The sequence below is a fragment of the Halichoerus grypus genome, chromosome 3 (genome assembly GCF_964656455.1).
Source record: "Halichoerus grypus chromosome 3, mHalGry1.hap1.1, whole genome shotgun sequence".
Lineage (NCBI taxonomy): Eukaryota > Metazoa > Chordata > Mammalia > Carnivora > Phocidae > Halichoerus > Halichoerus grypus.
Genome location: NC_135714.1, coordinates 205,574,426 through 205,592,400, shown reverse-complemented (window position 1 = coordinate 205,592,400; position 17,975 = coordinate 205,574,426). Strand labels below are relative to the sequence as shown.

The following is a 17,975-nucleotide window of genomic DNA, read 5'->3' as shown; positions in this document are numbered from 1 at the left end:
CTAGGAAAGCGTCCGAGGGTGGGGCTGGTTGCCAGGGGAACCAAACAGGTAATCTAGGATTGGAAATTTCAGCCCCATCCTTAACCTCCAGGGAATGGGAAGAGCTGGAGGTCAACTTAATCACCACGGGCCAGAGATTTAATCATCATGCCTCTGTAATGAAGACTCCATAAAAACCCCAAATGATGGGGTCTGGAGAACTTCTGGGTTGGTGAACGCTTGGGGAGCTGGGAGGATGGTTCACTTGGAGAGAATACGACTCTGCTCACCTTCCAACACACCTTGCCCTCTGCATCTCTTCCATCTGGCTGTTCCTGAGTTATATCCTCTGTATTGATCTGTAATCTTGTAAGTAAAATGTTTTCCTGGGTTCTGTGAGTTGCTCTAGTAAATTCATCCAGTAGGAGGAGGGAGTCCTAGAGACTTCTGCTTTATAACCAGTCAATGAGGAGCACAAGTGACAATCTGGACTTGGGGTTGGCATCCGAATTAGGGCAGGGGCAGCCTTGTGAGACTGGGAGTTTCTCCTGTGGGATCAGAAGCTCTCCTCGGGGAGACTCTCCGGCAGTGTCGCAGAACTGCTGTTGTAGGAAAAAGGCACCCACTGGTGGCCAGGAGGGTCAGAGTGAGTGTTGTCTGTAACTTTACATGGATGCATGTTAAGAATAGGTTGTGAGAAAGGACTGCTGTGTGAAGCACAGTTAATGAGAAAATGTTCTCAGGTTACTTCTGTATGTGTTTCTCCAGAGAAAGATACATACGTGAAGATGATTAAGTTGTCCACTTCCGTCCAGTGCTAGAGCCAGCAGTAGCCATACGGAGTATGATGGAGGTGCTGTCTTACCGTATGTCTCATGCAGTGTGAAGTTTGTTCAGCACCTGTTTATATGGAAAAAGCCTTCCTCCCCATCCTCACTTCCTACCCCACTCCACCTGGTGCCCCTGCCTGAAGTATCACGTGGATTCCGTTCACTTCACCATTGTTTGAGAACATGAAACTTTCAGGTGGCTCATACAAAAAGTGATGGGTGTACCTCACCAATTCCTGCTCATGTGAGGCCAGAGCCAGAAGATACTGGAAGATGAGCTGGTGGGCATAGTGGACATCAGCACAGGGAGGTGGAGACTCACTGTCACTTCATTCTACCTGGGGCTAGACTTGGAAAAATCAAGGGGCGCCCACACATGTCTTTATTGTGATTTTTCTCCATTTAAACATGTACAAAGTGACTGTCTCTGAATTGAGATGGATAGAAAGAGCTTAACTGATTTCAATCAGAAATTAAATTTTAAAAACCCTAAATATCCACTAGGACAGTTATAATTTATAGATGGTTTTCTCCAGGATTATATTAAGATTTCTGCCTAACTTTTAAAAGGAGGGAAAGAAAAAGCCTACAGTACTAAACAACCAATACCTACATTTGGCATGAATATTTATGAATTTTAAACTCTTGACTATCAATGTAACCAGGAACTGAATGCCTGATGTCACCGAATATGTGGAGCACTGTAGGTGTTTTAGACCTATTTTTTTTTTCCTTCAATTACTTTGGTTTCCTTATGATGGTTTTAAGTTAGAGAGACATAGTGCACTCTATCTTAGGGACTGTTTGATAATGGAAATATTTAAAATAATATTTATAACATAAATACTATGTTTATATAAATATAAATCTTATATATAACATAATATAATATTATATAAATACTATAAATATTTATAAATATAAGTAAAAAGAGTTGTATTCTTTAGGATGTCATTTTTTTTTTTATTGTCAGTATTAGGTATTTATTACCAAGATACATATATAATGTAGTAAAGTACATACTTTTTTGGTGTGTTCATTCTGGTAACATCATCATAGACCCTGTTTCTAAGACTGAGGTATACAACAAGCTCCGTGGGTAATTAAAAGACTAATTTGGAGATACTTAGGTTACTACCAGAGATCTTAAAAAATTTTTTTTTTCTCATTTCAAGCCTATTTGCTTTTTAAAAAAATTTTGTTATGTTAATCACCATACGTTACATTAGTTTTTGATGTAGCGTTCCATGATTCATTGTTTGCGTATAACACCCAGTGCTCCATTCAATATGTGCCCTCCTTAATACCCATCACCAGGCTAACCCATCCCCCCACCTACCTCCCCTCTAGAACCCTCAGTTTGTTTTTCAGAGTCCATCGTCTCTCATGGTTCGTCTCCCCCTCTGATTTAGGATGTCATTTTTGTTCTAAACTACTGGGAGAGATTATTTTCTGTATTCATCAATCAACTTGGTAAACCTTAATTTTAAAAATTATGTATATAATAACATATTCTTTGGCTGGTTGGATTTCTTGTGTCAATTATGTAATCAAATAGTGTTCTGCTTACAAAAATCTGTCAATCTAAAAGAAGTTGCTAACACATTAATTGCAACATATTAAGTTATCTAGTAATTATCTCTATCCACATAGTTCCCCACCACAGATATTACTGCATTTTAAGTTGAGGAACACTAGGGCAGTGCTTAACTTAAAAAAAAAAAAAATCTTAGAAGTATATCTACATACATATTTCAGTGATAAAAGATTAGGTCAACAAAAAATCTAAAATTTTTAAACTGTATTTGTAAGTAGAGATGCATATTTAATTATCAAATTACATTTAGTAAACTAATAAACAAGTCCTTTTAACCATTTTTTAACAATTATAACCCAAATTTTTTTAAACTGAGACTTCTATATAATTATGTTACTGGCAAAAATAATGTCTTGAATTTCTCAAGTCACTTGAGACCTATTTTTTCTTTTTTCTCTTAATAGATATCATACTTTTAGTCCAGATAGTTTTCAAATGAATTTAGAATACACTAACTTTACATAATAAATCCTTATACAATAAACATATTAATACTGTCAGCATGTACACAGAAATTGGTTTAGTATATGCTTATGAAGATTGATGCCTTAAGATTTAGAATTCTTTTTTTTTTTTTTTTAAGATTTTATTTGTTTATTTGACAGAGAGAGACACAGCGAGAGAGGGAACACAAGCAGGGGGAGCGGGAGAGGGAGAAGCAGGCTCCCCGCCGAGCAGAGAGCCCAGTGTGGGGCTCGATCCCAGGACCCTGGGATCATGACCTGAGCCGAAGGCAGACGCTTAACGACTGAGCCACCTAGGCGCCCCAAGATTTAGAATTCTTGAATCTTAATTGTCTAAATTGTTCAATTTTTACTAAAGATGCCAGAAGTTGTTCAAAGTAGCTATGTTTTTGTTTTTGTTTTTTCACCCCAAGTATCTCTGATCTATTCTAATATTCTTCTGAAGTTAACCGGGTTGGACCTTTGAAGATTGTTTTTCAGTACATTTGTTCTACACACCAAGAATAACTCTGAACTGAAAAACCATGCTGAATTAATAAAATACATTTCAGGTGAGCATTCCGGATAATCAGCAGAGTTTGCTGGTGTCTTGTGAGGAGCTTAACCATAGTGTAAGTGGACACTAATGGACATCTCAACAGCCCACCATTATCAGCAAACAAAGACTTTTTTTAAAAATATATATATCTTTTTGGGAATACAACCTTTCAGAGATAAAATAACTTTTGTTATACAATAATACCCTCTGCTTATTTTTTTCTTGAGTTTAATCCAATATGAAAAGGATATTAAACACACATTGGATGGTGCCTAGAAAGTTCATTTTATGATATAATTTTATTTGAATTTTATGTTTTGGTTTTTTATTTTGTCTATGACATTATAGATATGAAGAGACAGATAACGGTAAAAATATTTGTGTAGTAAAGAATTTGACCTTGTCTACAGAGAGGTCTAGCCCTCTATTCTGGGGGGCTGGCAGGGGGGATTAAGGACATACCTGATAGGAGTATCTTTGTTTCATGTGGGTGCTGGCCATACCTAATAGTTTTAGGATGGGGCTGACTGTGCCAGAAAGACCAGCCATGGAATTTAAGGTGGGGCCTTTGGGTTACAGGATATCAGTTGGTCTGGAAGCTGACATCAACCACCAGGCAACCCATCAAGCAGTTATACCTACCTAACAGAGCCCCAATTAAAAACTCTGCACATTAAGACCCAGTGAGCTTCTCAGGTTGGCGATATTCTGGGCATATTGTCGCGCATTAGTTCTCTGAGAGTGATGCATCCTCCTAGACTGTAACCTAGGCATCTTTTCCCATGATTTTCATGTGTCTTTTCCTTGTTATAAACCACAACCAGAGTACAATAGCTTAGTGAGTTCTGTGGTCCTCTTAGTGAATCATCCAACCTCAGGGTGGTTTGGGGGCTACTCTCATACTTTCAGCTGGTGTCTGGAGGAATTTAGCTTCAGTCTGGCCAACTCTGGGTCGAATGACAGATCATGGTGTAATTATAAAAGGTGGTATCCCCTTTGAGCTACATCACAAACAATATATTTTGTTACTTTCATGCTCACAAAATAATTCTAAGCCAGCAGTTACTGCTATATTTGAAAACAGAGCTTAAAAAGATGAAGCCTTTTTAAATATTTAACTCTACTTTTTAATATCAAGCCAAGAAGTCTCCCATGTGCATATGAATTCAAAGAACTCAGGTGAAAATTACAAATAAGAAAAGGGTTTCATCATGACAATTCAAAGTATTTTATAGATATGCAGATAAATGAATTTTTAAATGGAGAGTAATAAAAAAAGGTTTTTAGGTGTTTTAATAAAAAGCACCAGATATGCTACTGCTATACTTAGTTTTATAAAGTAATTTTTTAAATGCTGTTTTACATGTTATTAAATTTGCATTAGACTAGGATTAATTTAACTTTTATTTCCTTTTTTTTAAGACAAGGAATTAAAAAATACAGCTGAAGTTTTTTTTTTCATAGTTTTTTTACAATAATATAGAATGGAAAAATACAGGTGAAAAATATAATTTAAAAAGTCCACCAGTGGTTTTGTTTTGTTTTTACTTTTTCAGAAGAAATTCAAACACAGCTAGTTGCCTTTCCCTTTTGCCTGGTGGGATATAAATGTTTAGCATTTCAAAGGACCACAGAGTTGATAATTTCATTATTTTTTCACTCAATATAATGTTCTAATATTAAGCTTACAGGAACTTTTCTGTTTCATATGCTTTCCTCATAAGTACTTGATCTATTAATTTCAACTTGATATTACAAAAATTTCAAAATCGTCAAAAAAATCAGGTAGTCATAGAGAAGCTTCAAAGAAGTGATTCCTGCTCAGACTAGGGATATTTGATGAATCCAGATTTCCCTCCATCACCACCTGATTCCCACATCTCCCGAGAAACCCTGATCATCATGCATCATTGAACTACTTTATCACTGCACTACTTTATTTTTTTCCTAAGACCATTTCTACGCCCTGTCTTTGTTTACACTATTTTTTCTACCCTGGATATTCCATCTCTGAATAGCAAAATAGTATATATACTTCAAGGCCCACTACAAAAATAAAATCAGTTTGCTGAAATACAAAAGCAATATATGATTATTGTAAAAGTTAAAGAATAAAAAAATGAAAAAAAATCCAGGGTAAAATTAATAAGCATCCATTCTTCCACTAATCCCATAATTTGGTGGAATGACTGTAATTCTAAATACTACTACCATTATAAAGATTTCCCTGGTCACTTCCCAAGCAAACACCATCCTTCTCCACGCAATTCATCAAAACACTTCCCTTGTGTTTGGTTTGCGTTATACATATTTGCGTTTATTATTTTGTTTTCTTTACAATTTCCTTGAGGGCAAGGCCTATTTATTCATATTTTTAACTTACTGGCATATGATATATTCCTGAAATAATAAGTAGAATGAGTTTAACATAATAGATTCCTAATAAATATCTGTTGAATAAATGAATGGATTTTTTAATACGTCCATTTAATAATTAATGCACTACTGTATACGTGAAAAATATAATTTGTTGCCAAGAACAATTAGCCTACCGTCACATCTTGGAAAGGGATAATTCCAGTTTCTGTTGATCCCGTGCTGACAGGTAAGGACTGGGTGGCCGATTAAAATGTACCCAGGGTAACACTCGAAAGAAATGGATTGTCCCACACTGTAGTCCGAGTTGATCATATAACCATTCTGAAAAGGAGGTGGGTCCGGGCAATTCTGTAGTTCATAGGCTGAAACAGACAGAATCAAGCTCAACTATAAGAAGTTAAGTTAGTCTGGAATTCAGAAGGCTATGATCACATACAGCTTCTTAAGACCAGCGTTTTCAGTAAGTTTTAAAACTTACTTCTCCAAGTTGCTCCAAGTTGCCACTTACCATCCTAAGTAAAACAGTAATTATTAGTAGTAACAGAATTATAACAACTTCCAATTAATAAGTAGCTAACTGTGTGCTTTAGAAGTCGTAAAGCACATACCAACAATCTATTTGATGGTGTTTACCTTGGAAGAAAAGTAGATGGTGTGAATTGACTTTTATAAAAAAGTAAAACAAATGATAATAAAAATTCCCTAAAAAGAATGTCAGGCGGATGTGGACCTAATTTCCTTCTAATTTAAAAGAGAATTATACTAGCACTCCATTCTAAGTGTTATTGACTAAGAAATAATGTGGTTGTTATGTTTTGATTTTTTAATTAATTGTTCATTACAAATAAAATTTAAAAAAATCCATTCCATTTTCTTATTTAAAAAAAAAGTTCTGTAGAAGAATTGCAGTAGCAATTACTATCAGTACAATCTTTAATAAGATAGAGTTTATGCACTAAATCGTATTTACATTTCCAATATAATAAAGATGCCGCAGTTGGCACACAGTGTCTTTGCAAGTTCCCCAATTGTGAGATAAAGTTTAAATTTTAACGGTATGGTTAAACCCTCACTGCTGTTAGCAGATTAAAAAATCCTTAATTTCACTTCATTACTTATTTTGATATTTGCAACCGTATGTCTCTGGACAAGAGTCAGGTAAACAGCTAAAGAGGGATTGCAAGCAGGAAGCAGAAATCAGAAGATGCATCAATGCAGAGGTCTTTCAGCAGCTTCAGATAATTCCTGGCACTGGCTTCCCCAGGGTGAGGAACCAGGAGGAACCTGGAGGGAGACAAAGACCCCCAGGGGGCCATGCAGGAATCCCCCCCTGCCCCACGCCTGCCCTCTGGTGTCCACTGGACTAGCGCAGGAGGGCTGTCTGCTCAACAAGATCGGATGGAGATCACATAGGGTGATTCATGCAAGCGGACTTTATAAACAGCAATGTGCTAAACATAAATTTATTCCATTTTATTTGTAGCACATTTGATTATTAGTAGGGAATTACATGCATGATATATGGATACTAAGAGGAAAAAAGTTACTGGAGTATTCTTAACTCACTGCTATGACATGTAACCTTTAGAACTCAGTATGGAGAAAAACTTTCATCTACACAAAATCAAAAATTTACCAATAATATAATGAGTTTTCTGGGGCTGCTTTTTGGTGAAGCCACATTATAACATGGAATTCCTAAGACAATGAGAAGGAGAAATTACCTATTTAAGGATTTCTTCCAGATCAATAAGCACCATAATCACAATTATTATTAATGAAATTCAAAGCTCTAATAACCATTTGCAAAAGAAAAAGTGCTTTTAACTCACAATTTTGGAATTAGCAATCTAGCATCAAGACAATAGCTGCACAGTCTACAAAGATGTTCTCCAATTTTATTTTTCTTCATCTTATAAGTACACTATTTGACTGTTGAAATCTCCTACAAAGTACCAGACTTCAAGGGAACAAATCTATAGTTGTCTAAAAGAAAAGAGCATTCAAACCTGTATGAAAAAAAAAATGTCTTGAAGGAAAATACCTCACGGACTAGTGGCCTGTTTGTCATTATCAATTGCTTTTATAATATCACCTCCTATTTGAAAACTAGAAGCTTAGAAAACTATGCAATGCGTATAAAGATAGGGACCGTGAGAACAGAAAGCCAAGACAAATCAGTGTGTGTCTCTCTCTCTTTCTACTACATATGCATGAACACACACAGATGCACACACCAAACGTGCACAAACCACACACACACACATTTACACACGCACACAAGCACCCCACACACGTACGCACACACACACACTGGCACATCCATACATGTTTACTCACACACGTGCACACACACACTCCTTTTCTTTATCCCCTTATTGTGCCCCTTCCTGGACCAACCTGGCAAACACACAGCAAGGCTGCCCACCTCTCCCAAGGGCCACCCCACACTGAAAGCCTTGCAAACAGCCTTTTCCTGAAATCCAGGGCCAAACGGCTTAGCAAATATCCACAGTGCATAGTATGCCTCCTTGTAATCTTTTTATTTGAGTCTAAATTTACTTTATAGACCCATGTTCACAAAAAGAACAGAACCCCATACTGTGTTTCAACTATCAACCAATTTCCTTCTTTATTATACTCTTTTAGAATGAAATCAGCAGTTTGTTCTCATTCTTGTTTTGCTTGAAATATAATAAAGTCTGTTGGAGAAATGAGTCTTCTAATATATCACATACAACCGCTAATAAAAACTCATATATATATGTAAATATATATATACATATATATATACGTAGCTATATATATGTATATATACATATATATATGTATATATACATATATTTGGATGGCGGTTTCCATGTGAGAAGAATCAAATAAAACTGTGTTCAACATAGCATCCTCCTCATTGAAAGATTCCATTCCCGTTTCAGCAGTGACTCTGGGGTATCAACACAAGCATCAGTTATCACAATATGTTATAAACAAGGTAACAGTTGATAGAGATTGCTAATGAATTGTCACGTGAAATAGCATTTAACACACAGACTCACACATGTTTACTCACAGCCTGTTACAGGGAGGAGAGGCTGCAGATGAATCCATGTCTACACTGAATATGGCTTTGAAGCCTCCCTCAGGTGCTTGACTTCCCTCTCCACGAAAAAATCAAGCTGGGGGCCCAGGAGCATTAAGCCACATCTGGTAATCCACAGGATTTCTGAAGTGCACCCATATATAAGCTCCCTGCTTCCCAGACTGGCTGTTATGATGGCTAAGATGGCAGATCTCTCTTCCTTTGCAACAAGGGAATGATCCTGGTTCTTAGTTTTAAGTTAGATTATCCACCCCAATGTTCTTTATTGGTCATGCAAACTCCTTGATCCCAATAGCTACCAATGAAGCCAACCTGCACTGTTGCTAAGGTTGCAGCCAATCCTGTGCTTTCTGGGCAGCCCAGAGCCTTGGCTGGGGGATGGCTAGCCAAGCTGCTTGCTCCCAATTGTGACTGTGGTTGTGTCTTGTGCTTTGAGCAACCGCGGAGGAGTGCTCAGTAGACTTTTTTCATGATGGCCTTTACATTGTGGAGAAAGTCTGATTTTAATCCAAAGGAACTGTTGGATTCTCAGGCGACACACTACACTGAGAATCCACTTCCACCACTGCATCAGAAGCTTGGGGAGGACTGACTAGGGAGCACGCAGCAAATCTCAGCTGGGATGTGGGCATCACCTAGGAGACGTAGCTGATCTGCACTGTCCAGGTGTGTTTTTGGTGCAGAGGGATGAGTCTCTTAAGGGAGAAGCTGATTGAGATTGTTACCTCTACTTTAGGCCAACCCATAAAAGGAAAGGCAAATCCGTATGGTCTGCAGGGAGAAAGCGGGTCAGCTTGTAAGATGGACTACCACCGTCAGTGCTTTCTCCATCTTAAACTAGGATGCCCGAGAGGGATGAGAATTGATACAGCTGCTAGTTGTCCGCTGTTTTCAGCATTTTTATGTGAGATAGTCTTCCATATAAAGAGCTGCCTGTTGAGAACTTGATTCGCTCATGCAGATGGGTGAAAAGGATAGAGTAGACTCCCAACCTCGCTCTTCTCATTAACCCATGGTGGTTCAGAATATCACGGTGAAAGCAAAGAGAGCAACTCAGTTTCTGAGGCACACGGATTCCATGCAGAAATGTGTGGCTGGGTCACTAAGGAACAGTTAGTGTGCTCATACAGACAGCTAGAAGGTGTCCTTCTGCTGCTCATTGCACATAGAGGCAGTTTGATTGCTTTTGCTCCTAAAGGGGAAAAATCTGTATCTACAAATGAATGCCTCTCTTCTCATAGATTCAAGTCACTCAAATTCAACAGTTTTATGATTGAATAAATGAATAAGAAGATTTAACTTATCCCTTTACAAAAATAAAGGTGCTTAGTACATAGAGCAAAAGGAAAACGAGAAAGAGTAGATCTTTGAAGAAAGAAGGCATTTTTACTTCCTATAGCTAAAGAATTAAAATTACCTGTAAGTTCTTTTTTGGCATGGCATTATTACATTATAATGTAAGAAAGAGAGACAGAGAGAGGAATACTTAACTTCTCCAAATGTTGACTTACAAAAACCAAAAGCAAAAGAGAGTCACTAAAATTCTTAATGGCCCCAAATTTCACAAACATTATGAAAATCTAAGTACCAATAAGCCCATACCAATATTATAAGAGTAAAGGAACCCACTGAATTTTATCTTCCATAGGGGAATCATTTATTTGGATCTAGGAAAATATTATTCACATCTATCAATCTCAAGCAATATGGCATCAAGTGTTTAAATTATAGGTGTGTAATGTGACCGCCAATGGGATCATGTAGTCATCTTTCTGATATCCACTATATTTTCCAATATCTAAAGCATTGATAAATATCTTCATGCTGCCCTTCGTTTTTCAGTCTTTGACTTAGAAATAGGGTACACGAACTCAATTTTATTCAACACGGCTCTTCACCTTCCATTTCTCAAGTTCTGGATAAGTCATTTAACTTCTGGACAGCTACATCCATGGTAACATTTTTGACCTTTATATGGCCATAAATAAATGACAAGGTTTAAGAATAAGGGGTATGACATAGACATCACTGAGAATGACAAGACTTATCTGCATGACTTAAGCATCTTATGAGTTATTAATTATAAGCTTAACTTATACATCTCAAGTAGGACCTAGGAATTTTGATGTGACATACAAGTCAGAACTGTGTCATTTTGCCCATTTATAAATTTTATAAGATGACAAACACTGATAAACTATCTAACTGTCATCCCTGTCAGATATGCTACCCTTGGAACACCTCAAATTCATGTTCCCAAACTTTTTATTTAATTTACTTTTATAGCTCTCATTTATAGGAAATCAACTGCCTACAATAAAATATATATTGCTTAGGAATTATTTATTTATTTTCAACTTGGATAAACAGAGTCAGGCATCAAGTAAATAAAACATTTGCTCAGCCGACCAGATGTTTGGCCGATACGAGAATTCACCAAATAAAATGTTTAAAGGCCACACAGACAACATCAATGATCAAAGCTTGCAGGGACTAAAGGGAACTTTTGAAGCCAATGCCTTTCTACTCTGCAAGGGGCCATCACTGTGACACTTGAGGGGACTGTCCCTCCATGTGAACACTGACCAAATGTTTGCAGATTCTGACACTGCAAGATAAAGGAAAGTGGATCTGTGGATATTTCACAAATTGTATGAAATTTAATACTAAATATTTAAAATTTAAATTGTTAAAATGATATTTTGCCAGCCAACTGCAGCAATTTCTGACCTCTTGTCTAGATAATCCCTATTTAGACTCTGTGTGTGTGTGTGTGTGTGTTTATTTTAGACGATTCTTTTTGGATTTAAGTAATTGATAGCTTTAGAACTGTGTAGATATGGCCTTAATAACCCTACCTGGAAAATATCAAGAGAAATAAAACAAAAAAAAAATTTGAACTATAGAGGTTAGAGTTATGTAAGATAAAATGTAGTTTCAAAATTATACTAAAGTATAGTTCCAAAATTTCCATGTAAATTCATGGGAATTTGTATTTGATTTTTGGAGGTCACTAAGGAAACAAAAGTTAAATTTTGAATACAGTGTTAAAAATATTCAAAATGGAGAAGACTTTTTGAAAGTTCTTGAAATCAACAGAGATAAATCACTTAATTGGCAGCTTATGGAAGAAATGTGATTAGGTATATTTTTCTTATTGACTCATATATTAAGATCATGACAATTGAACAATGGAGGGCACCATATAATAACCAAGTTTAAAATTATGATCATGAATGAAATGTTCATACTTCAACAAAATATACTTCAATAGAAATAGGGAAAGGGTAGAAATCAGATATATAAAAATAGGAAAGAGAAGCATGGAATTCATAGTAAATACTGTTCAAGTTTTCAATTCAGCTACACAGACAGAAGGGGGCATAACAAAGGGGAGGTGTGTTGAGGTGAAACGCACTTCTCTCTCTCTCAGACACCTGCAAAAGCCTTCTCACCAGGAAAGGGGAGGGAAAACCCCAACACACACACTCATACTCTTTTCTGTGCCCAGAAATGCCTCCATTCCATGATCTTCCTCTACCCTACCGCTTAGATAAAACTCAGGAGCACCTTTGTTTGCCTATGACCTGACGAGACATAAATCCTCCAAATTCTCATTCCTTGTCTCGGAAATGGTTAGCTGAACTGCTTGTTCCCACTGATGGGTCAGAACAAAACGCATGCTAACCCAACACTGGTCTCTCGCTCCACCAGGTCCCAGTCCCTTGGCGCCCCCGCCTGAGCCAGCAGCCAGCGCCCCTGTGAGCAGGTCGGCCTTCGGGTAAGACCTTCTCTGGCCCACCACCCATCATGGCCTCTCCTGCTTCCCCACACCCAGTGCCCGTAGGCTTTCCCTCATCTGTAGAGAGGAAAAACCCTTTTCCCTAACCCTGGAGACCTGTGCTCATCTTATGGTTAGAGCATTGTTCTTTCTATTGAAATAGACCTCTTCCCCCAGGGCAATAAATAATCCCTGCAGATAATGGGTCTCCTTACTGAGTCCGAAGTTGTTTTTCATTTAATTGTAGATACCAGGGCTGCTGATGCTTCAGCCTCTGAAGTAGGGACAATCAATGTGGGAAGACTTTAAAGAGTCTGACGGTTTTCTAGGAGGAAGATGAGGATGGTTAGGAGGAGGTGTGTGATGTTGACTGAGGGATCTGCCAGGACCCCAGAGATACTGCGGAGCTGGGGCAAGGACGACGTGGAGGTGATGTCGGCCGCGGAGGGGCAAGGAGTCCCCGGGACCAGCACCAGGTTTACAGCTGAAGCAACGGGCTAAAATGTGCACTGTTTACCCAGAGAGCTGGGGAAGACTGGAAGAGGAGCCGACCTGGAAGAGGAAGTGGGGCCCGAGCGCCCGCGCGATGCCCGGGAGGTGCCGCCGCGCGACAGACGTGCGGGTCCGGGACTCGCGGAACCCGACCTGGTGAGACCAGCGGCTAGCTGACCACGAGTCATCCCCGCTGCCGTCTCTGAGTCAGGACGCTCGGGGGACGTGAGTGACGAAAACAGGGGGCTGCGACTGAGCCCCGCATGGGAGCGTGTGAACCCGAAGGCAAAGGAGGAAGCAGCCCGTGGGCCCGTGGCATCAGCCAGAGCCGTGCTGTCCCCGAGCGCACGCAGCGGGGCAGGGAACCCGCGGGGCGGACGGCGCGCGGCGCTACCGAGGAACGCAGGACGAGGTGCGTGCCTGTGGGCTTTAGCAACGTGGGGGCTGCTGGAGGGGTGACGGGGTGGGCACGGTGCTGGGTCAGAGGCTAGATAAGAACGGGAAAGACAAGGCAGGACGAGACGCAGAAACTGAGGAAGCTGGTGTACATAATGCTCAAAAAGTGTCTACCAGAGAGTGGAAGCCGAAGAAAGACAGGAGTCAAGGGTACATTAAAAATTATATAGAAATAGACGTGTGTGTGCACCTTTGTGTGTGCGTCTGCGTGTGTGTGCGGCTGTGTGTGTGTGTGCACCTGTGTGTCTCTGTGTGCACCTGTGTGTGTGTGTGCTCTTGTGTGTGCATCTGAGTGTGCACCTTTGTGTATGCACCTTTGTGTGTGCATGCACCTCTGTATGTGTGTACACCTGTGTGCGTGTGCACCTGTGTGTGTGTGTATCTGAGAGTGCCTGTGTGTGCACCTGTGTGTGTGCATGCACCTCTGTATCTGTGTGCACCTGTGTGTCTCCGTGTGCACCTGTGTGTGTGTGTGTGTATCTGAGAGTGCCTGTGTGTGCACCTGTGTGTGTGCATGCACCTCTGTATCTGTGTGCACCTGTGTGTCTCCGTGTGCACCTGTGTGTGTGTGTGTGTATCTGAGAGTGCCTGTGTGTGCACCTGTGTGTGTGCATGCACCTCTGTATCTGTGTGCACCTGTGTGTCTCCGTGTGCACCTGTGTGTGTGTGTGTGTGTATCTGAGAGTGCCTGTGTGTGCACCTGTGTGTGTGCATGCACCTCTGTATCTGTGTGCACCTGTGTGTCTCCGTGTGCACCTGTGTGTGTGTGTGTGTAACTGAGAGTGCCTGTGTGTGCACCTGTGTGTGTGCATGCACCTCTATCTGTGTGCACCTGTGTGTCTCCGTGTGCACCTGTGTGTGTGTGTATCTGAGAGTGCCTGTGTGTGCACCTGTGTGTGTGCATGCACCTCTGTATCTGTGTGCACCTGTGTGTCTCCGTGTGCACCTGTGTGTGTGTGTGTGTAACTGAGAGTGCCTGTGTGTGCACCTGTGTGTGTGCATGCACCTCTGTATCTGTGTGCACCTGTGTGTCTCCGTGTGCACCTGTGTGTGTGTATCTGAGAGTGCCTGTGTGTGCACCTGTGTGTGTGCATGCACCTCTGTATCTGTGTGCACCTGTGTATCTCCGTGTGCACCTGTGTGTGTGTGTGTGTGCATCTGAGTGTGCCTGTGTGTGCACCTGTGTGTGCATGCACCTCTGTATGTGTGTGCACCTGTGTGTCTCCGTGTGCACCTGTGTGTGTGTGTGTGTGTATCTGAGAGTGCCTGTGTGTGCACCTGTGTGTGTGCATGCACCTCTGTATCTGTGTGCACCTGTGTGTCTCCGTGTGCACCTGTGTGTGTGTGTGTGTGTAACTGAGAGTGCCTGTGTGTGCACCTGTGTGTGTGCATGCACCTCTGTATCTGTGTGCACCTGTGTGTCTCCGTGTGCACCTGTGTGTGTGTGTGTGTATCTGAGAGTGCCTGTGTGTGCACCTGTGTGTGTGCATGCACCTCTGTATCTGTGTGCACCTGTGTGTCTCCGTGTGCACCTGTGTGTGTGTGTATCTGAGAGTGCCTGTGTGTGCACCTGTGTGTGTGCATGCACCTCTGTATCTGTGTGCACCTGTGTGTCTCCGTGTGCACCTGTGTGTGTGTGTATCTGAGAGTGCCTGTGTGTGCACCTGTGTGTGTGCATGCACCTCTGTATCTGTGTGCACCTGTGTGTCTCCGTGTGCACCTGTGTGTGTGTGTGTGCATCTGAGTGTGCCTGTGTGTGCACCTGTGTGTGCATGCACCTCTGTATGTGTGTGCACCTGTGTGTCTCCGTGTGCACCTGTGTGTGTGTGTGTAACTGAGAGTGCCTGTGTGTGCACCTGTGTGTGTGCATGCACCTCTGTATCTGTGTGCACCTGTGTGTCTCCGTGTGCACCTGTGTGTGTGTGTGTGTAACTGAGAGTGCCTGTGTGTGCACCTGTGTGTGTGCATGCACATCTGTATCTGTGTGCACCTGTGTGTCTCCGTGTGCACCTGTGTGTGTGTGTATCTGAGAGTGCCTGTGTGTGCACCTGTGTGTGTGCATGCACCTCTGTATCTGTGTGCACCTGTGTGTCTCCGTGTGCACCTGTGTGTGTGTGTGTGTAACTGAGAGTGCCTGTGTGTGCACCTGTGTGTGTGCATGCACCTCTGTATCTGTGTGCACCTGTGTGTCTCCGTGTGCACCTGTGTGTGTGTGTATCTGAGAGTGCCTGTGTGTGCACCTGTGTGTGTGCATGCACCTCTGCATCTGTGTGCACCTGTGTGTCTCCGTGTGCACCTGTGTGTGTGTGTGTGCATCTGAGTGTGCCTGTGTGTGCACCTGTGTGTGTGCATGCACCTCTGTATCTGTGTGCACCTGTGTGTCTCCGTGTGCACCTGTGTGTGTGTGTATCTGAGAGTGCCTGTGTGTGCACCTGTGTGTGTGCATGCACCTCTGCATCTGTGTGCACCTGTGTGTCTCCGTGTGCACCTGTGTGTGTGTGTGTGCATCTGAGTGTGCCTGTGTGTGCACCTGTGTGTGTGCATGCACCTCTGTATCTGTGTGCACCTGTGTGTCTCCGTGTGCACCTGTGTGTGTGTGTGTGTGTATCTGAGAGTGCCTGTGTGTGCACCTGTGTGTGTGCATGCACCTCTGTATCTGTGTGCACCTGTGTGTCTCCGTGTGCACCTGTGTGTGTGTGTGTGTATCTGAGAGTGCCTGTGTGTGCACCTGTGTGTGTGCATGCACCTCTGTATCTGTGTGCACCTGTGTGTCTCCGTGTGCACCTGTGTGTGTGTGTAACTGAGAGTGCCTGTGTGTGCACCTGTGTGTGTGCATGCACCTCTGTATCTGTGTGCACCTGTGTGTCTCCGTGTGCACCTGTGTGTGTGTGTGTGTATCTGAGAGTGCCTGTGTGTGCACCTGTGTGTGTGCATGCACCTCTGTATCTGTGTGCACCTGTGTGTCTCCGTGTGCACCTGTGTGTGTGTGTGTGCATCTGAGTGTGCCTGTGTGTGCACCTGTGTGTGCATGCACCTCTGTATCTGTGTGCACCTGTGTGTCTCCGTGTGCACCTGTGTGTGTGTGTGTGTAACTGAGAGTGCCTGTGTGTGCACCTGTGTGTGTGCATGCACCTCTGTATCTGTGTGCACCTGTGTGTCTCCGTGTGCACCTGTGTGTGTGTGTGTGTATCTGAGAGTGCCTGTGTGTGCACCTGTGTGTGTGCATGCACCTCTGTATCTGTGTGCACCTGTGTGTCTCCGTGTGCACCTGTGTGTGTGTGTGTGCATCTGAGTGTGCCTGTGTGTGCACCTGTGTGTGCATGCACCTCTGTATGTGTGTGCACCTGTGTGTCTCCGTGTGCACCTGTGTGTGTGTGTGTGTAACTGAGAGTGCCTGTGTGTGCACCTGTGTGTGTGCATGCACCTCTGTATCTGTGTGCACCTGTGTGTCTCCGTGTGCACCTGTGTGTGTGTGTGTGTGTGTAACTGAGAGTGCCTGTGTGTGCACCTGTGTGTGTGCATGCACCTCTGTATCTGTGTGCACCTGTGTGTCTCCGTGTGCACCTGTGTGTGTGTGTGTGTAACTGAGAGTGCCTGTGTGTGCACCTGTGTGTGTGCATGCACTTCTGTATCTGTGTGCACCTGTGTGTCTCCGTGTGCACCTGTGTGTGTGTGTATCTGAGAGTGCCTGTGTGTGCACCTGTGTGTGTGCATGCACCTCTGTATCTGTGTGCACCTGTGTATCTCCGTGTGCACCTGTGTGTGTGTGTGTGTGCATCTGAGTGTGCCTGTGTGTGCACCTGTGTGTGCATGCACCTCTGTATGTGTGTGCACCTGTGTGTCTCCGTGTGCACCTGTGTGTGTGTGTGTATCTGAGAGTGCCTGTGTGTGCACCTGTGTGTGTGCATGCACCTCTGTATCTGTGTGCACCTGTGTGTCTCCGTGTGCACCTGTGTGTGTGTGTGTGTATCTGAGAGTGCCTGTGTGTGCACCTGTGTGTGTGCATGCACCTCTGTATCTGTGTGCACCTGTGTGTCTCCGTGTGCACCTGTGTGTGTGTGTATCTGAGAGTGCCTGTGTGTGCACCTGTGTGTGTGCATGCACCTCTGTATCTGTGTGCACCTGTGTGTCTCCGTGTGCACCTGTGTGTGTGTGTGTGTGTAACTGAGAGTGCCTGTGTGTGCACCTGTGTGTGTGCATGCACCTCTGTATCTGTGTGCACCTGTGTGTCTCCGTGTGCACCTGTGTGTGTGTGTGTGTATCTGAGAGTGCCTGTGTGTGCACCTGTGTGTGTGCATGCACCTCTGTATCTGTGTGCACCTGTGTGTCTCCGTGTGCACCTGTGTGTGTGTGTATCTGAGA

At 42.3% G+C, this 17,975-nt stretch overlaps 1 protein-coding gene across 2 annotated transcripts in view; it reads right to left on the bottom strand.

Moving 5' to 3' along the window:
* CSMD1 (CUB and Sushi multiple domains 1) overlaps positions 1-17,975 on the bottom strand; it is a 2,059,737-nt gene that overhangs the window by 159,951 nt on the left and 1,881,811 nt on the right. For both annotated transcript variants that reach the window (XM_078069893.1, XM_078069894.1), the window contains exon 42: positions 5,961-6,149. In XM_078069893.1, the coding sequence (XP_077926019.1) occupies positions 5,961-6,149 (189 nt within the window). The remainder of the gene's footprint in view (positions 1-5,960; positions 6,150-17,975) is intronic.